The sequence below is a fragment of the Pan paniscus genome, chromosome X (assembly GCF_029289425.2).
Source record: "Pan paniscus chromosome X, NHGRI_mPanPan1-v2.0_pri, whole genome shotgun sequence".
Classification (NCBI taxonomy): Eukaryota; Metazoa; Chordata; class Mammalia; order Primates; family Hominidae; genus Pan; species Pan paniscus.
This window is the reverse complement of record NC_073272.2, coordinates 75139782-75162669: the sequence shown is the minus strand read 5'-3', so window position 1 is coordinate 75162669 and position 22888 is coordinate 75139782. Positions and strand designations below refer to the sequence as shown.

At 37.9% G+C, this 22888-nt stretch overlaps 1 protein-coding gene across 3 annotated transcripts in view; it reads left to right on the top strand.

Annotated features, from left to right (window-relative positions):
• Nucleotides 1–22888, top strand: part of ZDHHC15 (zinc finger DHHC-type palmitoyltransferase 15) — a 116804-nt gene that overhangs the window by 13335 nt on the left and 80581 nt on the right. The window contains exon 2 of one of the 3 annotated variants that reach the window (XM_063601596.1): nt 1695–1721. The exons of the other annotated variants lie outside the window; for them this stretch is intronic. Within the exon in view, the coding sequence (XP_063457666.1) occupies nt 1695–1721 (27 nt within the window). The remainder of the gene's footprint in view (nt 1–1694; nt 1722–22888) is intronic. 3 annotated transcript variants of the gene reach the window in all.

The following is a 22888-nucleotide window of genomic DNA, read 5'->3' as shown; positions in this document are numbered from 1 at the left end:
TGACTGAAATATTCTAGCCTCTTTCTTTAATAGTGCAAAAGGCATTATTAGAAAAATACAGGAAAGGCAGAAGTACCAAGATAAGTGCCACATCTTTTAGAATAGATGTCCTTTTGTCCTCAAAAGTATGTAATTTCCAAAAGGGAAGTTTGCAAAAAAAAAAAAAATTCCCTTGGACTTACTTCCTACACAATTTCAGAGGTAATAAAGACTTTACAAGTCAATTCCACTGCCAAACTAATGTCTGAATGTCCTCTACAACATTTCCAAGTGTATGTAATGGGAAACACTTTTTCCCAAGGCTGCTAGTCATTGTCATCGTCATTATCGTTGTCATTATTTTTTCTAATACTGAGCTAAAATGTGTTAACCTGCAGCTTTAACCTATTGGTTCTATTTCTGCCCTCTGCTCTTGGGTCATATAAACCAATCCCATTTGCACTTAAAAGTTCTGCAGTTATTTACAGATAGCTGTTCCCCACCTGGAGAATTCACTGGCTCCCACTCCTGTATACACATGTCTCGTCTCACTATCTACAAGTACTAAGTGACTTTCCCTCACCCACAGTACTTTAGCAAGTAGCCAAGCAAATGGGAGTTAGGACCTCCACTTCTTGTTTAGCTGCAAGTATTCAGCCAGGGATAGGAAACATACCAAACAGCAATTTATCAGCTCCTCCTTATTAATATTGGTCTCCAAGAAACTATGCTTTCTCTCTCACTTCATTTTAAAGATTTTTTAAAAAGAAATGTTACTAGTCCAATTCAGGGCCTAGTGGAACCAATGCAGTCATGCAGCACGTACATACAAAATCATGAAGTCCCAGGTTGACTGATCAATGCTTCATTTCCACTTCCATTTGTATTGGGAAAGTAGCGTATGTGCCTCTTTCAAGCATTCTTAACCAGTATTGATTGTTTAACTGGAAGACAACAACAAGGAGTTGGTATCAATCTTCAAGCAGACTCATTAGAAAAAAGAAAAACATTGTCTGGTCAGATTTTTAACACAGGTGAAATGTAACCATAGTAACAAATCCATTCAAATAATCATGAAAAGGAGAATTTTTAAGACCCAATAAAATAGACCTATATGTGAAGAAAAAAAGAAAGTATGACTGATGAAAGGCCTGAAGAAATAGCCCTTAGAACATAGTCTCATTCTCTGTTTGGACTTTTTCCCTATTTTTCCGACCCTTAACTGTTGATCATTTTGTATGAAAACCATCTTTTGTTTGTTTTGTTTGTTTACCAACATGGCACATGTATACATATGTAACGAACCTGCACGTTGTGCACATTTACCCTAAAACTTAAAGTATAATAATAATAAAAAAAGAAAGCATGTTTACATAGGCCTTTTATTGCTGGATCTCTACCCAGCTAATTAGAGCCCAATGGAGAAAGAAACATTGAAAATCTTCTTGATTAAGCAGCTTCTCATGATTGAAAGCCTTGCTGAAGGTTTAAGACAAAGGAAGATAGCAAAGGATGGAATGTAATCACCCTTGCCTTCCCTCATCTTTGCCTAGTGGTTTCCTAAAGTACTATTATATAAATTACTCAAATGATGCTGTGGAAAATGAGTTAGACAAGACTTTTTAAATATAACTAATTTCTCTCTCTCTCTCTCATCCATCTCTCTCTGTCTGTCTGTCTGTCTCTCTCTCTCTCTTTCTCCTGTCTCTTCACAGTGACTGTTTTGAGCCCAGCAGAAAAAGGTAAGATGATGTTGGAAATTGTATTGATCAGGACCGTGTCCTTTTTTTCATCTGAAAGTAAATAACGTAAAAGCCTATAGACCGAGCAATTTTCCCAGAAATACACTTGGGTGAGGAGAAAGTTTAGAATGATGGTTTTCAGGAAGCTTACACAGAGATAGAGAAAAACATTTTCAGTGTCCCCTTTGGCTGTAGGGCAAGAATTGGAAATTATCAGGATTTATGACAGAGAAGGACACAGTTAAGCACTCTGTCTGACATAGTGACCCTAGGCTGTCTCTTTGTTCAACACTGTTGTCCTAGGTATGTTGCCTTTCTGCCCAGTCCATCTCCTCTTTAAGGCATGGAGTAAAGGCCCCAGAAGAGACTTTAAAGGCTAACTCCTTCACCATCACAGTTCCGGTATATTTATTGTGCTCCTCTCTGCTCCTCACCACCATCTTGGCTTGACCTGCAAAATATACTACCTTTCTAAAGAGATTGTGGCATTTTCCATTTAAAAAGTGTAAGCTAATCATTAGTCTTAATAAACCTTTAGCTTTACATTATTTTATCAGTAATAACTGTGAGTGTTTATGTAGCCACTTTATACAGCCAGTTGAGAACTTCAGGGGAATTAATTGTTATAATTCGTTAACCTACCTAGCATTCATATTATGCTGTTTTAAAGCTCCAATTTGCTGTTATTCATTCAACAGAGGCATTGGCTATAGAGGCAAGAGAGCAGAGTGGTTGGAAGACAGTAGACCATAGTATACAAAAGTGTGAGTTCTGTAGCTAGACTGTCTGAATTCAAATCCTGGCTCTGCTATTTCCTAGTAAATTATTTTACCTCATTGTGTTCATTTTATTCATGTATAGAATAAAAATGATAATACTACCTGTTACATAGAAGTGTCAAGATATAATGAGTAAATGTATGTAGAGCACTTAGAACAGTGGTAAACAGAAGGTACTGGTGAATCAGTACATGTTTCCTACCTTTATTACAAAATTAGAGCAAGTCTTGAGTTGCCTCTTATTCATATGCATGACCCTTAAGGTCAGAGATCATCTTCTGAATAAAATATTAAATAATTATATATAAATATTTTCCACAATAAATTTTCAAGACAAATTGAGTAGAGGCTTAGATGATACTGTACCATAATAGGAATAATGGCATAAGCCAGTGAGACTTGACTAGAAACAGACTCATAGTCTAATGACTATCTGGGGTCCCTTCTAATCCTGTGGATTTGTGACAGATCTGGGATGATCTGGAGCTTAGGAATTTAGTAGAGTCCAGGGATGGGGTGATGATTAAGAGATGAATTTAGGAATGAGATGAACATTAGGCATGATCCATCAGATGATTCACATATAATCAAGAATAATGCATTGCCCACAGTTGCTCATCTTCAAATTATATTTTCACAATTCTATGTAATAGGTTTCAAATTATACTGCACTATTAAAGTAAAACACAATACAGTATATGACTGCCAGTAAGAACATTATTTGGCATTGGCAAAAAAACACAAAAAGCAGTGAATTTAAAGCCTCAAATCACATAACCTTTCAGTCTCCAAAGCTTAAGAAAACCATAGTCAAACATACTGTAAAAGTTTTCCCATTTCTTATCTACTTATAATGATTCCTGTGCTGAGTTGTAGAGTGTCTCCCTAAAATTCACATCCACCTGGAACTTGTAAATGTGACCTTATTTGGAAAGATGGTCTTTTCAGATATAATCAAGTTAAGATGAGGCCATACTGGATTCAGGTGAGCCCTAATACAGTCATTGGTATCCTTATATGAAGAGGGAAATTTGGATACACAGACACATACAGAGAGAGGACAGCCATATGAAAATGGAGACAGAGTCTGGAGTTATGCTGCCACAAGCCAAGTAACACTATGGATTGCCTGCAACCTTCAGAAACTAGGAAGAGGCAAAGAAGGATACTCCCCTGGGCATTTCAGCAAGAGTATGGCCCTGCCTACACCTTGATTTCAGACTTCTAGCTTCCAGAACTCTGAGAGAATAAATTTCTATTATTTTAAGCCACCCAGCTTGGGGTCATTTATTACCACAGCCCTAGGAAACGAATACAATTCCTGATAAATTTCACTCTCTAATGCACTGTTAAAAAGCATTATATCAGTAGCAAATAACCAGACTTTGGTGTTAGATCTACCTCGGATCAAGTATTGACTTTGCCACTTACTATATATGTGATCTTGGGGAACTTAACTTCTCTAAGTTTCACTTTCTTCCTCTGTGATCTTTCATGGTTATTTTGAGCACTAATGAGATTATGTATGTAAGTCTCTTGGTATAGTGCCTGACACATGATAAATACAAAATAATAATTAATAGTATTATGATTATGATTTTTATTGTTATTAACATTGGAGAGGATCTGAAAGATCTCTCTTCTAAGAAGCATAACATATTTCAGGATTATAATTCCTTATGACTACTTTTGTGAATAGATTGTCAAAATCCATACATTTGTATTTTATAGGGAGAACAATTGAGAACCAAAGAAGTAAAATATATTGACCTAGTTATGCTGATTCTACTGCACAGAAAGGACTAAAGCTCAGGTCATCTGAATCACAATCCTGAATATTATAGATATATAATATTTGCCTTGGTTTTGCAGGATTCAGATACTCTTTTTTATTTTTTAATTTTTTTGGATAGATAGTAGGTGTATATATTTAGGAGGTACATGAGATATTTTGATATGGGCATACAATGTGTAATAATCACATCAGGGTAAATGGGATATCCATCACTTCAAACATTTATTATTTCTCTGTATTATAAATATTCCAGTTATACCATTTAGTTATTTTTAAATATACAGTAAAATATTGACTGTTGTCACCCTGTTGTGCCATCAAATACTAGATCTTTTTTAAATATGTGAGTTCATATGTTTTCCCATAGATCATACTTTTAAAAACATGATAATGTATTTATTTTGATTTCATAAATATATTGCATAGATGATTTCATTCAGCATCATACTATCCATATTTTGAAGATCATGACTGGGAAATCGTCCCTGCTCCACCCTTGAAGTAAAAATCTGGGATGATCTGGAGCTTAGGGATTTAGTAGAGTCCAGGGATGAGGTGATGATTAAGAGATAAATTTAGGAATGATATGAACTTTAGTCATGATCCATCAGATGATGCACATATAATTAAAATAATGCATTGCCCACAGTTGCTCTTCTGCAAAAAGGTCCATTAATCATTTTAAACAAAAGTTCAACTAATCTAATAATTAATTTGCATTTTAAATGGTTTGCATACTAAATTTTCTGATTTCATTCATAAAATGGTTGTAATTATTTACCTTTTCAGAAACAGATGTAATTTCTAAATAACAGAACTGTTATGGGTCAACTTGTGTCCTCTCAAAATTCATCTGTTTAAGCCCTTACTTTCAGTACTTCAGAATGTGACTATTTGTATAAGGTCTTTAAAGAGGTAGTTAAGTTAAAATGAGGTCAACTAGGGTGGGCTGTAATCCAGTCTGATGTCCTTATAGGGAAAGGAAATCTGGACACAGATAGGTACAGAAGGAAGACCATGTGAAGACACAGGGAGAAGATGACTATCTACATGCCAAGGAGAGAGGCCTTCAAAATGGCCAATCCTGCTGACACTTTTATCTTGGACTTCTAACCTCCAGAATTGTGAGACAATAAATTTCTGCCGTTTAGAGACCCAGTCTGTGTTACTTTATTATGGCAGCCCTAGCAAACTGATACAAGAATATTAGGTTTCCATTTGAAAATCCAAAGTGTAGAAATATCTGCTTCTAACAAAAGCAAAAATTGGCAAATGGGATCTAATTAAACTGAAGAGCTTCTGCACAGCAAAAGAAACTATCAACAGAGTAAACAATCTACGGAATGGGAGACAACCTACAGAATGGAAGAAAATTTTTGCAAACTATGCACTTGAAAAAAGTCTAATATCCAGCAGCTGTAAAGAACTTAAATTTATAAGAGAACATCAAATAATCCCATTGAAAAGTGGGCAAAGGGCATGAACAGACAATTTTCAAAAGAAAACATACATGTGGCCAACAAATGTGAATAAAAGCTCAATATCACTCATCATTACAGAACTGCAAATCAAAACCACAATGAGATACCATCTCAGAATGGCTACTATTAAAAAGTCAAAAAATAATAGATGCTGGTGAGATTGTGGAGAAAAGGGAACACTTACACACTGTTGGTGGGAGTGCAAATTAGTTCAACAATTGTGGAAGACAGCGTGGTGATTCCTCAAAGACCTAAAAACAGAAATACCATTCGACCCAGCAATCCCATTACTGGGTGTATATTCCCCGAGTAATATAAATCATTTTACCATAAAGACACATGCAAGCAAGTGATCATTGCAGCACTATTCACAATAGCAAAGATGTGGAATCAACCTAAATGCCCATCAATGACAGATTGGATAAAGAAAATCTGGTGCATACACACCATGAAGTACTGTGCAGCTATAGAAAAGAATGAGATCATGTCTTTTGTGGGAACATGGATGGGGCTGGAGGCTATTATCTTTACCGAACAGAAAATACCACATGTTCTCACTTATAAGTGGGAGCTAAATGATGAGAACTCATGAACCATGAAGAAGAGAACAACAGACACTAGGTTCTACTTGAGGATGGAAAGTGGGAGGAGGCAGAGGAACAGAAAAAAATAACAATTGGGTACTAAGATTAATAATACCTAGGTGACGAAGTAATCTATACAACAAACCCCTTTGACACAAGTTTACCTATATAAGAAACCTTTACATGTGCCCCCGAACTGAAAATAAAAGTTTAAAAATAAAAGAAAGATCTGCTTTGTGTCAGATTCTCAATTATACTAACCTTAATTTATTGGTAATACATTAAACATCAGGAAGGTGAGAAGGCACTGAGAGTAAAACGTCTGGGCTACAGTATGATCTTTTAGACTCACCTCCAGACTGTATAGGAAATCCTCAGGTTGGTTTTAATTAGTTATCTCAGTGCTCTCAATAATATATTATTTTATATTTATTATTGTAAAATTACTTTATAATTAAGGTTTAGAGATCAGATAAAAGCCTCCCTTAGATGCTAACCCACTCCTAAAAGACATTTAAATATAGATATTTTTGTTACAAAAATATTTATTGAAAAGTCAAACAATATAGAAATCTAGAAAATGAAAATTTCCAGTTATCTTCACACTGCCTCCTCTATCACTATTCATAGACAACTGCTATATTTAGTTTTATTTGTGTTTGAGATCTTTTTCTTTGCATTCACATAGAAACATATAAGTATAGGTATGTATATTTATATAGGCTTGGTTGTTTATTTTAATTGAGTGATACTGTGCATATTTTTCTGAAACTATATTTTTTAATAATATATCATAAATGTATTTCCATGTTACTATATACAAATATATTTCATTTTAAAATGATCTCCGAGTATTTCATAGTATGGGTATACTAGATTTATTTAACCATTTATTATTATTATTATTATTATTATTATTATTTCAATAGTTTTGGGGGAGCAGGTGGTGTTTGGTTACATGGATAAGTACTTTAGCTGTGATTTCTGAGATTTTGGTGTACCCATCACCCAAACTGTACACTGAACCCAGTGCGTAGCCTTTTATCCCTCACCCCACTCCCATCCTTCCCCTAAATCCCCAAAGTCCTTTCTTATGCATTTGCATCCTCATAACTTAGCTCCCACTTATAACTGAAAACATATGATGTTTGGTTTTCTATTTCTGAGACACTTCACTTAGAATAATGGTCTCCAACTCCATCCAGATAAAATGCCATTATTTTATTCCTTTTAATGGCTAAGTATTATTCCATGATATGTATACACCACATTTTCTTTATCCACTCATTGGTTGATGAGCATTTGGGCTGGTTTCATATTTTTGCAATTCTGAATTGTGCTGCTATAAACATACATGTGCAAGTGTATTTTTCTTATAATGACTTATTTTATTCTTTTATTTTAAACCAAAGATACATAGTAGTGGGATTGCTGAGTCAAATGGTAGATCTACTTTCAGTTCTTTAGGGAATCTCCGTAATGTTTTCCATAGTGGTTGTAATAGTTTACCTTCCCATTAGCAGTGTAAAAGTGTTCCCTTTTTACCACATTCATGCCAATGTTTATTGTTTTTTGATTTTTAAATTATGGCCATTCTTGCAGGAATAAGGTGGTATCTCATTGTGGTTTTGATTTGCATTTCCCTGATCATTAGTGATGTCCAGCATTTTTTCATGTTTGTTGGCCATTTGTATATCTTCTTTTTAGAATTGTCTATTCATGTCTTTAGCTCACTTTTTAATGGGATTATTTGTTTTTTCTTGATGATTTGTTTGAGTTCCTTGTAGATTCTGGATATTAGTCCTTTATCAGATGCATAGTTTAAGAATATTTTTTCCCATTCTGTAGATTTTCTGTTTACTTTGCTGAATATTTATTTTGCTGTGCAGAAGCTTTTTAGTTTAAGTCCGATCTATTTATCTTTGTTTTTGTTGCATTTGCTTTTGGGTCTGGGTCATGAGCTCTTTGCCTAAACCAAAGTCTAGAAGAGTTTCCCCATGTTATTTTCTGGAATTTTTATGATTTCAGGTCTTAGGTTAAGTCTTTGATCCATCTTGAGTTGATTTTTGTATATGGTGAGAGATGAGGCTTCAGTTTCATTCTTCTGCATATGGCTTGCCAACTATCCCAGCACCATTTGTTGAATCGGGTGTCCTTTCCCCATTTTGTGTTTTGTTTTCTTCCTCAAAGATCAGTTGGCTCTAAGTATTTGGCTTTATTTCTGGGTTCTCTATTCTGTTCCATCGGTCTGTGTGCCTGTTTTTATACAAGTACCATGCTGTTTTGTTGACTATAGCCTGGTAGTATATTTAGAAATTGGGTAATGTGATATCTCCAGATTTGTTCTTTTTGCATAGTCTTTCTTTGGCTATGTGGGCTCTTTTTTGGTTTCATACACATTTCAGGATTTTTTTTCTAGTTCTGTGAAGAATGATGATGATATTTTAATGGGAATTGCATTGAATCTGTAGATTGCTTTTGTCGTATGGTCATTTTCACAATATTGATTCTACCCATCCATGAGCATGGGATATGTTTCTACTTGTTTGTGTCATCTATGACTTCTTTCAGCAGTGTTTTGTAGTTTTCCTTGTAGAAGTCTTTCACCTCCTTGGTTAGGTGTATTCCTAAGTTGTTGCTTTATTCAGTTATTGTAAAAGGGGTTGAGTTCTTGATTTGATTCTCAGCTTGGGCGTTGTTGGTTTATAGCAGTGCTACTGATTTATGTACACTGATTTTATATCCAGACACTACTGCATTCATTGACCAGATCTGGAGCTTTTAGGATGAGTCTTTAGGGTTTTCTAGGTGTACGATCATATCATCGGTAAACAGCAACAGTTTGAATTTCTCTACAGATTTGGATTTTTTTTTTTCTCTTTACCAGTTTCTTTCTCTTGTCTGATCGCTCTGGCTAGGACTTCTGATCCTATGTTGATTATAAGTGGTAAAAGTGGGTGGCCAGGCACGGTGGCTCATGCCTGTAATCCCAGCACTTTGGGAGGCTGAGGCAGCCGGATCACCTGAGGTCAGGAGTTTGAGACCAGCCTGACCAACATGGAAAAACCCTGTCTCTACAAAAAATACAAAATTATTCTGGCATAGTGGTGCATGCCTGTAATCCCAGCTACCCAGGAGGCTGAGGCAGGAGAATCGCTTGAACCCAGGAGGTGGAGGTTGCGGTGAGCTGAGATCACGCCATTGCACTCCAGCCTGGGCAACAAGAGCAAAACACTGTCTCAAAAAAAAAAAAAAAAAAAAAAGTGGGCATCCTTGTCTTTTTCCAGTTCTCAGGAGGAATGCTTTCAGCTTTTCCCCATTCAGTGTAATGTTGGCTGTGTGTTTGTCATAGATGGCTTTCATTGCCATAAGGTGTATCCCTTCTATGCTGATTTTGCTGAGGGTTTTAATCATAAAGGGATGCTGGATTTCATCAAATGCTTTTTCTGTGTCTATTGAGATAATCATATTATTATTGTTTTTAATTCCATTTATATGGTGTATCATATTTATTGCTTGCGTATGTTAAACTAGCCCTGCATCCCTGGTAGGAAACCACTTGATCATGGTGAATTATCTTTTTGATATGCTATTGGATTCGGTTAGCTAGTATTTTGTAGAGGATTTTTGCATCTCTATTCATCAGGGATATTGGTCTGTAGTTTTCTTTTTTTGTTATGTCCTTTCCTGGTTTTGGTATTAGGGCGATACTGGCTTTATAGAATGATTTAGGGAGGATTCCCTTTGTCTCTGTCTTTTGGAATAGTTTCAGTAGGAGTACCAATTCTTCAAATGTCTGATAGAATTCAGCTGTGAATTTATCTGGTCCTGGATTTCTTTTTGTTAGCATTTTTTTGTTACTCTTTCTATCTTGCTACTTGTTATTGGGATGTTCAGAGATTCTGTTTCTTCCTGGTTTAATCTAGGAAGCTTGAATATTTCTAGGAATTTATCCATCTCCTCTAGGTTTTCTAGTTTGTGGTCTTGAAGGTATTCATAGTAGCCTTCAATGATCTTTTGTATTTCTGTGCTATCAGTTGTAATATTTCCTATTTCGTTTCTAATTGAGCTTATTTGTACTTCTCTCTTTTTATGTTGGTTAATCTCGCTAATGGTCTATTGATTTTGTTTATCTTTCAAATATCCAGCTTTTTGTTTTATCTTTTGTATTTTTTGTTTCAATTTCATTTAGTTCTGCTCTGACTTTGTTACTTTTTTTTTTCCGCTTGCTTTGGTTTGGTTTGTTCTTGTTTCTCATGTTTCTTGAGGTGTGAGCTTAGATTGTTTGTTTGCACTCTTAAGACTTTTTGATGTAGATGCTTAATATTACAAACTTTCTTCTTAGCACCGCTTTTGCTGTATCCCAGAGACACAATAGGTTGTGTCACTATTATTATTCAGTCCGAACAATTTTTTCCTTTCCATCTTGATTTTACTGTTGATCCAGGAGCAGATTATTTAATTTCCATGTATGTGTATAGTTTTGAAGGTTCCTTTTGGAGTTAACTTCCAATTTTATTCCACTGTTGTCTGTGAGAGTACTTGATATAATTTCAATTTTCTTAAATTTATTGAAACTTTTTTGTGTCCTGTCATATGATCTATCTTGCAAAATGTTCCATGTGCTGATGAAAAGAATGTATATTCTGCAGTAGTTTGGTAGAATATTCTGTAAATATCTGTTAATTCCATTTGTTGTAGGGTATATAGCTTAAATCCATTGTTTCTTTGTTGGCTTTCTGTCTTGATGACCAGTCTAGTGCTGTCAGTTGAGTGTCAAAGTCCCCCACTACTGCTGTGTTGCCATCTATCTTGTTTCTTAGGTCTAATAGTAATTGTTTCATAAATTTGGGAGCACAAGTGTTAGGTGCATATATATTTAGGATTGCTACATTTTCCTATTGCCCTAAATTTTTCATCATTATATGATGTCTCTCTTTGTCTTTTTTAAATTTGTTCCTTTAAAGTCTGTTTTGTCTGATATAAGAATAGCTACTCTGGTTCACTTTTGGTTTCCATTGGCATTGAATATCTTTTTCCACACCTTTACCTTAAGTTTATGTGAGTCCATATGTCTTAGGTGAGACTCTTGAAGACAGGAGATACTTGAGTGGTAGATTTTTCTCCATTCTGCCATTCTGTATCTTCTAAATAGATTATTTAGGCCATTTATATTCAACTTTAGTATTGAGATGTGAACTAGTGTTCTATTCATTATACTAGTTGTTACCTGAATACCTTGTTTTTCTTTTTTTTTTTAATTATACTTCAAGTTTTATGGTACATGTGCACAATGTGCAGGTTAGTTACATATGTATAGATGTGCCATGTTGGTGTGCTGCACCCATTAAATCATTATCTAACATTAGGAATGCCTCCTAATGCTATCCCTCCCCCCTCCCCCCACCCTACAACAGTCCCCAGTGTATGATGTTCCCCTTCCTGTGTCCATGGGTTCTCATTGTTCAATTCCCACCTATGAGTGAGAACATGTGGTGTTTGGTTTTTTGTCCTTGTGATAGTTTGCAGAGAATGATGTTTTACAATTTCATCCATGTCCCTACAAAGGACATGAACTCATCATTTTTTATGGCTGCATGGTATTCCATGGTGTGTATGTGCCACATTATCTTAATCCAGTCTATCATTGTTGGATATTTGGGTTGGTTCCAAGTCTTTGCTGTTGTGAATAGTGCCACAATAAACATACGTGTGCATGTGTCTTTATAGCAGCATGATTTATAATCCTTTGGGTATATACCCAGTAATGGGATGGCTGGGTCAAATGCTATTTCTGGTTCTAGATCCCTGAGGAATCGCCACACTGACCTCCACAATGGGTGAACTAGTTTACAGTCCCACCAATAGTGTAAAAGTGTTCCTATGTCTCCACATCCTCTCCAGCACCTGTTGTTTCCTGACTTTTTAATGATCGCCATTCCAACAGGTGTGAGATAGTATCTCATCGTGGTTTTGATTTGCATTTCTCTGATGGCCAGTGATGATAAGCATTTTTTCATGTGTATTTTGGCTGCATAAATGTCTCCTTTTGAGAAGTGGCTATTCATATCCTTTGCCCACTTTTTGATGGGGTTGTTTTTTTTCTTGAAAATTTGTTTAAGTTCATTGTAGATTCTGGATATTAGCCCTTTGACAGATGAGTATATTGCAAAACTTTTCTCCCATTCTGTAGGTTGCCTGTTCACTCTGATGGTAGTTTCTTTTGCTGTGCAGAAGATCTTTAGTTGAATTAGATCCCATTTGTCAATTTTGGCTTTTGTTGCAATTGCTTTCGGTGTTTTAGACATGAAGTCCTTGCCCATGCCTATGTCCTGAATGGTATTGCCTAGGTTTTCTTCTAGGATTTTTATGGTTTTAGGTCTGACATTTAAGTCTTTAATCCATCTTGAATTAATTTTTGTATAAGGTGTAAGGAAGGGATCCACTTTCAGCTTTCTACATCTGGCTAGCCAGTTTTCCCAGCACCATTTATTAAATAGGGAATCTTTTTCCCATTTCCTGTTTTTGTCAGGTTTGTCAAAGATCAGATGGTTGTAGATAAGCAGCATTATTTCTGAGGGCTCTGTTCTGTTCCATTGGTCTATATCTCTGTTTTGGTACCAGTACCATGCTGTTTTAGTTACTGTAGCCTTGTAGTATAGTTTGAAGTCAGGTAGCATGATGCCTCCAGCTTTGTTCTTTTGGCTTAGGATTGACTTGGCAATGCGGGCTCTTTTTTCTTTCATATGAACTTTGGTAGTTTTTTCCAATTCTGTGAAGAAAGTCATTGGTAGCTTGATGGGGATGGCATTGAATCTGTAAATTACCTTGGGCAGTATGGCCATTTTCACGATATTGATTCTTCCTACCCATGAGCATGGAATGTTCTTCCATTTGTTTGTATCCTCTTTTATTTCCTTGAGCAGTGGTTTGTAGTTCTCCTTGAAGAGGTCCTTCACGTCCCTTGTAAGTTGCATTCCTAGGTATTTTATTCTCTTTGAAGCAATTATGAATGGGAGTTCACTCATGATTTGGCTCTCTGTTTGTCTGTTATTGGTGTATAAGAATGCTTGTGATTTTTGCACATTGATTTTGTATCCTGAGACTTTGCTGAAGTTGCCTATCAGTTTAAGGAGATTTTGGCCTGAGATTATGGGGTTTTCTAGATATACAATCCTGTCATCTGCAAACAGGGACAATTTGACTTCTTATTTTCCTAATTCAATACCCTTTATTTCCTTCCCCTGCCTGATTGCCCTGGCCAGAATTTCCAACACTATGTTGAATAGGAGTGGTGAGAGAGGGCATCCCTGTCTTGTGCCAGATTTCAAAGGGAATGCTTCCAGTTTTTGCCCATTCAGTATGATATTGGCTGTGGTTTTGTCATAGATAGCTCTTATTATTTTGAGATACGTCCCATCAATACCTAATTTACTGAGAGTTTTTAGCATGAAGGGCTGTTGAATTTTGTCAAAGGCCTTTTCTGCAACTATTGAGATAATCATATGGTTTTTGTCGTTGGTTCTGTTTATATGCTGAATTAAGTTTATTGATTTGCGTATGTTGAACCAGGCTTGCATCCCAGGGATGAAGCCCACTTGTTCATGGTGGATAAGCTTTTTGATGTGCTGCTGGATTCCATTTGCCAGTATTTTAGTGAGGATTTTTGCATGATGTTCATCAGGGATATTGGTCTAAAATTCTCCTTTTTTGTTGTGTCTCTGCCAGGCTTTGGTATCAGGATGATGCTGGCCTCATAAAATGAGTTAGGGAGGATTTCCCCTTTTTCTATTGATTGGAATAGTTTCAGAAGGAATGTACCAGCTCCTCCTTGTACCTCTGGTACAATTCGGCTGTGAATCCATCTTGTCCTGGACTTTTTTTGGTTAGTAAGCTATTAATTATTGACTGAATTTCAGAGCCTCTTATTGGTCTATTCAGAGATTCAACTTCTTCCTGGTTTAGTCTTGGGAGGATGTATGTGTCGAGGAATTTATCTATTTCTTCTAGATTTTCTATTTTATTTTCATAGAGGTGTTTGTAGTATTCTCTCATGGTAGTTTGTATTTCTGTGGGATCAGTGGTGATACCCCGTTTATCATTTTGTATTGTATCTATTTGATTCTTCTCTCTTTTCTTCTTTATTAGTCTTGCTAGCGGTCTATCAATTTTGTTGATCTTTTGAAAAAACCAGTTCCTGGATTCACTGATTTTTTGAAGGATTTTTTTGTCTCTATTTCCTTCAGTTCTGCTCTGATCTTAGTTATTTCTTGCCTTCTGCTAGCTTTTGAATGTGCTTGCTCTTGCTTCTCTAGTTCTTTTAATTGTGATGTTAGGGTGTCAATTTTAGATCTTTCCTGCTTTCTCTTGTGGGCATTTAGTGCTATCAGTTTCCCCCTACACACTGCTTTAAATGTGTCCCAGAGTTTCTGGTATATTGTGTCTTTGTTCTCATTGGTTTCAAAGAACATCTTTATTTCTGCCTTCATTTCGTTATGTACCCAGTAGTCATTCAGGAGCAGGTTGTTCAGTTTCCATGTAGTTGACCAGTTTTGAGTGAGTTTCTTAATCCTGATTTCTAGTTTGATTGCACTGTGGTCTGAGAGACAGTTTGTTATAATTTCTGTTCTTTTACATTTGCTGAGGAGTGCTTTACTTCCAACTATGTGGTCAATTTTAGAATAAGTGTGGTGTGGTGCTGAGAAGAACGTATATTCTGTTGACTTGGGGTACAGAGTTCTGTAGATGTCTATTAGGTCCGCTTGGTGCAGAGCTCAGTTCAATTCCTGGATATCCTTGTTAATTTTCTGTCTCGTTGATCTGTCTAGTATTGACAGTGGGATGTTAAAGTCTCCCATTATTATTGTGTGGGAATCTAAGTCTCTTTGTACGTCTCTAAGGACTTGCTTCATGAATCTGGGTGCTCCTGTATTGGGTTCATATATATTTAGGATAGTTAGCTCTTCTTATTGAATTGATCCCTTTACCATTATCTAATGTCCTTCTTTGTCTCTTTTGATCTTTGTTGGTTTTATTAGAGCCTAGGATTGCAACCCCTGCCTTTTTTTGTTTTCCATTTGCTTGGTAGATCTTCCTCCATCCCTTTATTTTGAGCCTATGTGTGTCTCTGCACATGAGATGGGTTTCCTGAATACAGCACACTGATGGGTCTTGACTCTTTATCCAATTTGCCAGTCTGTGTCTTTTAATTGGAGCATTTAGCCCATTTACATTTAAGGTTAATATTGTTATGTGTGAATTTGATCCTGTCATTATGATGTTAGCTGGTTATTTTGCTCGTTAATTGATGCAGTTTCTTCCTAGCCTCGATGGTCTTTACAATTTGGCATGTTTTTGCAGTGGCTGGTATTGATTATTCCTTTCCATGTTTAGTGCTTCCTTCAGGAGCTCTTTTAGGGCAGGCCGGGTGGTGACAAAATCTCTCAGCATTTGCTTGTCTGTAAAGGATTTTATTTCTCCTTCACTTAGGAAGTTTAGTTTGGCTGGATATGAAATTCTGGGGTGAAAATTCTTTTCTTTTTTTTTCTTTTATTTTATTATTATTATACTTTAAGTTTTAAGGTACATGTGCACAATGTGCAGGTTAGTTACATATGTATAGATGTGCCATGCTGGTGTGCTGCACCCATTAACTCGTCATTTAGCATCAGGTATATCTCCTAAAGCTATCCCTCCCCCTCCCCCTCCCCCCACCCCACAACAGTCCCCAGAGTGTGATGTTCCCCTTCCTTTGTCCATGTGTTCTCATTGTTCAATACCCACCTATGAGTGAGAATATGCGGTGTTTGGTTTTTTGTTCTTGTGATAGTTTACTGAGAATGATGATTTCCAGTTTCATCCATGTCCCTACAAAGGACATGAACTCATCATTTTTTATGGCTGCATAGAATTCCATGGTGTATATGTGCCACATTTTCTTAATCCAGTCTATCATTGTTGGACATTTGGGTTGTTTCCAAGTCTTTGCTATTGTGAATAGTGCTGCAATAAACATCCATTTTCATGTGTCTTTATAGCAACATGATTTATAATCCTTTGGGTATATACCCAGTAATGGGATGGCTGGGTCAAATGGTATTTCTAGTTCTAGATCCCTGAGGAATCACCACACTGTCTTCCACAATGGTTGAACTAGTTTACAGTCCCACCAACATTGTAAAAATGTTCCTATTTCTCCACATCCTCTCCGGTACCTGTTGTTTCCTGACTTTTTAATGATTGCCATTCTAACTGGTGTGAGATGGTATCTCGTTGTGGTTTTGTTGTGCATTTTTCTGATGGCCAGTGATGGTGAGCATTTTTTCATAAGCTTCAGCAAAGTCTCAGGATACAAAATCAATGTACAAAAATCACAAGCTTTCTTATACACCAATAACAGACAAACAGAGAGCCAAATCATGAGTGAGCTCCCATTCACAATTGCTTCAAAGAGAATAAAATACCTAGGAATCCAACTTACAACGGACGTGAAAGACCTCTTCAAGGAGAACTACAAACCACTGCTCAATGAAATAAAAGAGGATACAAACAAATGGAAGAACATTCCATGCACATGGGGAGGAAGAATCAGTATCATGAAAATGGCCATACTGCCCAAGGTAATTCGTAGATTCAATGCCATCCCCATCAAGCTACCAATGACTTTCTTCACAGAATTGGAAAAAACTACTTTAAAGTTCATATGGAACCAAAAAAGAGCCCGCATCGCCAAGAAAATTCTTTTCTTTAAGAATGTTGAATATTGGCCTCCACTCTCTTCTGGCTTGTAGAATTTCTGCTGAGAGATCATCTGTTAGTCTGATGGGCTTCCCTTTGTGGGTAATCCGACCTTTCTCTCTGGCTGCCCTTAACATATTTTCCTTCATTTCAACTTTGGTGAATCTGACAATTATGTGTCTTGGAGTTGCTCTTCTCGAGGAGTATCTTTGTGGCGTTCTCTGTATTTCCTGAATTTGAATGTTGGCCTGCCTTGCTAGATTGGGGAAGTTCTCCTGGATAATATCCTTCAGGGTGTTTTCCAACTTGGTTCCATTCTCCCTGTCACTTTCAGGTACACCAGTCAGACGTAGATTTGGTCTTTTCACATAGTCCCATATTTCTTGGAGGCTTTGTTCGTTTCTTTTATTCTTTTTTTCTGTAAACCTCTCTTCTCGCTTCATTTCATTCATTTGATCTTCCATCACTGATACCCTTTCTTCCAGTTGATCGAATTGGCTACTGAGGCTTGTGCATTCGTCACATAGTTCTTGTGCCTTGTTTTTCAGCTCCATCAGGTCCTTTAAGGACTTCTCTGCATTGGTTATTCTAGTTAGCCTTTCCTCTAATTTGTTTCAAGGTTTTTAACTTCTTTGCCATGGGTTCGAACTTCCTCCTTTAGCTCGGAGTAGTTCGATTGTCTGAAGGCTTCTTCTCTCAACTCGTCAAAGTCATTCTCCGTCCAGCTTTGTTCCATTGCTGGTGAGGAGCTGCATTCCTTTGGAGGAGGAGAGGTCCTCTGATTTTTAGAGTTTTCAGTTTTTCTGCTCTGTTTTTTCCCCATCTTTGTGGTTTTATCTACCTTTGGTCTTTGATGATGGTGATGTACAGATGGGTTTTTGGTGTGGATGTCCTTTCTGTTTGTTAGTTTTCCTTCTAACAGTGAGGACCCTCAGCTGCAGGTCTGTTGGAGTTTTCAGGAGGTCCACTCTAGACCCTGTTTGCCTGGGTATCAGCAGCGGAGGCTGCAGAACAGCGGATATTGGTAAGCAGCAAATGTTGCTGCCTGATCATTCCTCTGGATGTTTTGTCTCATAGGAGTGCCCTGCCATGTGAGTTGTCAGTCTGCCCCTACACGGGGTTGCCTCCCAGTTAGGCTGCTCAGGGGTCAGGGACCCACTTGAGGAGGCAGTCTGTCCGTTCTCAGATCTCCACCTGCGTGCTGGGAGAACCACTACTCTCTTCAAAGCTGTCAGACAGGGACATTTAATTCTGCAGAGGATTCTGCTGCCTTTTGTTTGTCTATGCCCTGCCCCCAGAGGTGGAGTCTACAGAGGCAGGCAGGCCTCCTTGAGCTGTGGTGGGCTCCACCCAGTTCAATCTTCCAGGCAGCTTTGTTTACCTACTCAAGCCTAGGCAATGGTGGGCACCCCTCCCCGCTGCCGCCTTGCAGTTTGATCTCAGACTGCTGTGCTAGCAATGAAGGAGGCTCTGTGGGTGTAGGACCCTCTGAACCAGGCATGGGATATAGTCTCCTGGTGTGCCGTTTGCTAAGACCATTGGAAAAGTGCAGTATTAGGGTGGGAGTGACCCGATTTTCCAGGTGCCATCATCAGTCACCCCTTTCTTTGGCTAGGAAACGGAAGTCCCTGACCCCTTGTGCTTCCCAGGTGAGGCAATGCCTCGCCCTGCTTCGGCTAGCACTTGGTGCACTGCACCCACTGTCCTGAACCCAGTTTCCGACACTCCCCAGTGAGATGAACCTGGTACCTCTGTTGGAAATGCAGCAATCACCCGTCTTCTGTGTCACTCATGCTGGGAGCTGTAGACTGGAGCTGTTCCTATTCGGCCATCTTGGGTATTTTTCATTATGTTATTTTTTAGTATGTCCTGTGGGATTTATGCTTTAAGGAAATTTTATTTTGGTGTAATTTGAGGTTTTATTTCAAGATATAGAGCTCCTTTTAACATTTCTTGTAGAGCTGGCTTGGTAATGGCAAATTCTCTCAGCATTTGTTTTTGTGAAAAAGCCTTTATTTCTCCTTCATTTATGAAGCTTAGTTTTGCCAGATACAAAATTCTTGACTAACAATTATTTTGTTTAAGGTGGCTAAGGATAGGACCCCAATCCCTTCTGGCTTGCAGGGTTTCTGCTGAGGAATCTGCTGTTAATCTGCTAGGTTTTTCTTTATAGTTTACCTGGTGCTTCTGCCTCACAGGTCTTAAGATTCTTTCCTTCATCTTGACTTTAGGTAACCTGATGACTGTATGCCTAGGGATGATCTTTTTGCGATGAATTTCCCATGTGTTCTTGGCTTCTTGTATTCGGATGTCTATATCAGTAGCAAGACCAGGGAAGTTTTTCTCGATTATTCCCTCAAATAAGTTGTCCGAACTTTTAGATTTTTTTTCCTCAGGAACAACAGTTATTCTTATGTTTGGACATTTGACATAATCTCAAAATCTTTGAAGGCTTTGTTCATTTTTTAATTATTTTTCTATGTCTTTGTCAGATTGGTTTAATTTGAAAGCCTTCTCTTCGAGCTCTGAAGTTTTTTCTTCTCTTTGTTCAATTCTTTTGTTGAAACTTTCCAGTGTATTTTGCAATTCTTTAAGTATGTCTTTCATTTCCAGAATTTGTGTTTGTCTTTTATGATCTCTATTTCTCTCTAGACTTTTTCATCTATATTTTGTGTTGTTTTTTAATTTCTTTAAGCTGGTTTTCACCTTTGTCTGGTGCCTCCTTGAGTAGCTTAATAATCAACCTTCTGAATTCTTTATCTGCAATTCAGAGAGTTCTTCTTAGTTTGGATCAATTGCTGGAGAGCTAGTGTGATCTTTTGGTGATATTATAGAACCCTGTTTTGTCATATTACCAGAATTGTTTTTCTGGTTCCTTCTTATTTGAGTAGACTGTTTCAGTGGAAAGATTTGGAACTCAAGGGCTGATCTTCAGATCCTTTGGTCCCACGGGGTGATCCCTTGATGTGGTGCTCTCCTTCTTTCTCTAGGGATACAGCTTCCTGCAAATCAGACTTCAGTGATTCTTATTGTTCTTCTGAGTCTAGCCTCCCAGTGGGGCTACCAGGCTCCAGGCTGTTTCTGGGGAATGTCTGCAAACAGTCCTGTGATATGATCCATCTTCAGGTCTCCCAGTCATAGATTCCAGCACCTGCTCCACTGGAGGTGGCAGGGGAGTGAAGTGGACTCTGTGGAAGTCCTTGCTTATATTTTTGTTTAGTGTGCTGGTTTTTTTCAAATACTGGTTATGCTAGCAGTGAAGTTGTCACAGGGACAGACTCAGGACCTCTAGTTAGCCAGGGTGTTGTAGGACATGGAATTAGCTGTTGTTTTCTCCTCTTTGGATCAGGGTTGTTCTGTTATGAGTTGCTGTAATGGCTTGAGTTGGCTGGCCTCCAGCAGGTGGTGCTTTGAAGAGAGTGCCTTCTGCTGTAGTAGAAGGGTATGTAATCTTGCCCTACATTGGCTAGGATGGGTACTCACGTTTTTCAGGTGATGGGTGGTGCCATAGATTTCCCAGGAGTTTATGTCTTTTGTCTTTGGCAACCAGGGCAGTTAAAGAAAAACCATCATGTGGGGGCAAGGTTAGGTGAGTCTGAGCTCAGACTCTCCTTGGGTGGGGCTTGCTGCAGCCACTGTGGGAGATGGTGGAGGGGCGGTGATTCTCAGGCAATGAAGTTATATTCCCAGGGGGATTATGGCTGTGTCTGCTGCATCAAACAAGTTGCCATGGAAGTGGGGGAAAGCCAGCAGTGACAGACCTCACCTAGCGTCCATGCAGCCAGCAAGGCCAATCTCATTCTTGCTTTGCCCCACCTCCCAACTGCACGTTTATATCCAGGCAGCTGGTGAGCAGGGCTGAGATCTTGCCCCAGGCTACAAGCCTCCCCAGTGAGAAAGCATGCAGGGCTCAGGCCTTACCCCTCCTTGCCTGCCTGCCCACCTGGTCAGCTATGGCTTTTATGCTTATATCTGAGCTTTCTGATCACTTCCCCCTACCAGGTTTCTGCTCATGAAAATTTATACTCAGTTGAAATTATTACAGAGTTCAGCTAGAAGCTTTTTTCATTCTGTGGCCTCTCCACAATTCTTGCTGGCTGCCTTCCCTTCCCCAGGGACCTCTGTGAGATAAAGCCAGGAATGGCTTCCCTGGGCTGGAGCTGGGGACCATGAGTGCCTATAGGGCCCTTCCCACTGCTTCTTCGACTTTTATATTTTGCTTGGCTCCCTAAATCCATTTCAGCTCTACGTAAGGTTAAATCTTTCTCTGGTGATCTGGATTTTCAGGTTTCCCAGTGGGGATGTATGTTTGGAGGTTGACTTTTCTCTGTGTCATACTTTGGGAACTCAGTTTTTCAGCTGTCTCATGGCATTTGCAGCAGCAAGCTGCTTCTTTCAAAGGGTCTGTGATTTTTTTTGGTTTTCCTGGTATGTTCTTGCAGTGGGTCTTGGGGCAAAAGTTCACCATGTGAGTCACCAGATGCTGTTCTGTCTGTCCAAGTAGGAGCTGCACATTAGTTTTGTCTCCTGTCTGCCAATTTTCTATTTAACCATTAATGATCAACTTAAAACTGAAGCTTATTTTTTTCTTGATTATGAAAGTACTTGAACGTCTTAAAATGCAAGTAATACAGAAATGGATAACTTGGCGTAAGTTGTTAGTAGTCACTACAGAGTTACAGATGGAGTGAGGTTTGGTAGTGTCTATTGTATACATCATGTTTTAATTTTTTAAGTGATTTTTCCCCTTTACATTTTGACAAGTCGCTTTTGATATAGCTACATCTAAATGTACCATTTCAAAGCTCTGCCTTTCCTATGCTTCAATACGTCTCTCTCCAGTGGGCTGGGCTGGACCTCCCATCCTCCTGTGCCTTTCCCAACATGCCTTGCAGTCTCCACTTGTATCAGGTTACTGATGGTGGGGCGTATATTGAGCCAAAATGATTATATATATATACATGGAAACATCAACCACAGTGCAGCCAATGGTAGGTTTTAGAGTCATGATTTTGCTTCCCACCATAGCTGTGTACCTATCAACACAGCTTTCAATCCTATAGCCTGTAAGTCCTAACACATTTGAGTATGACTATTGAGGAAAATAAAAATATTAGACTGGGAAGTCAAGTTAGATAAATATGTGTCATCTTTTTTTGCCAAATGTCAAAAAATCTAAGATGAAAAGACACCAAAGGTAAATACCTATTTTTAGATCTTTGTTTTTGTCAGATTTATTGAGATATAACTTATATGCAGTGTCACCATTTTTGAGTATACAGGTTGATAAGTTTTGACAGTAGTAAACAGGAATGTAAAAACCACCACTATACAGTTACAGAATATTTATATTACCCCAAATGATTCCCTTTACCCCATTCAAAAGAAACCCTCTCACTCTCCATCCCTGACAACTGCTGATCTGTTTTCTGTCCCTTTAGTTTTACCTTTTCCATAGTTATATAAACTGAATCATACAGTATGGAGCCTTTTGTATTAGGCTTTCTTCACTTAGCATCATATATTTTTAAGATTCATCTGTGAGTATGTGTATGAAGTAACTTGTTTTTATTGCGGAGAAGTATTTCATATTACAGATGATCACAGTTTGCTTATTTATTCACCAGTTTAGGAACATTTGGTTTGTTTCCAGTTTGAAACTATTTTGAATAAAGCTGATAAGAATATATATGTATAAGCCTTTGTGGAGATATATGTTTTTGTTTCTCTTGAGTAAATACCTAGCTGTGGGATTCTTGGGTCATATGGTAAGTGGATGATTAACCTTATA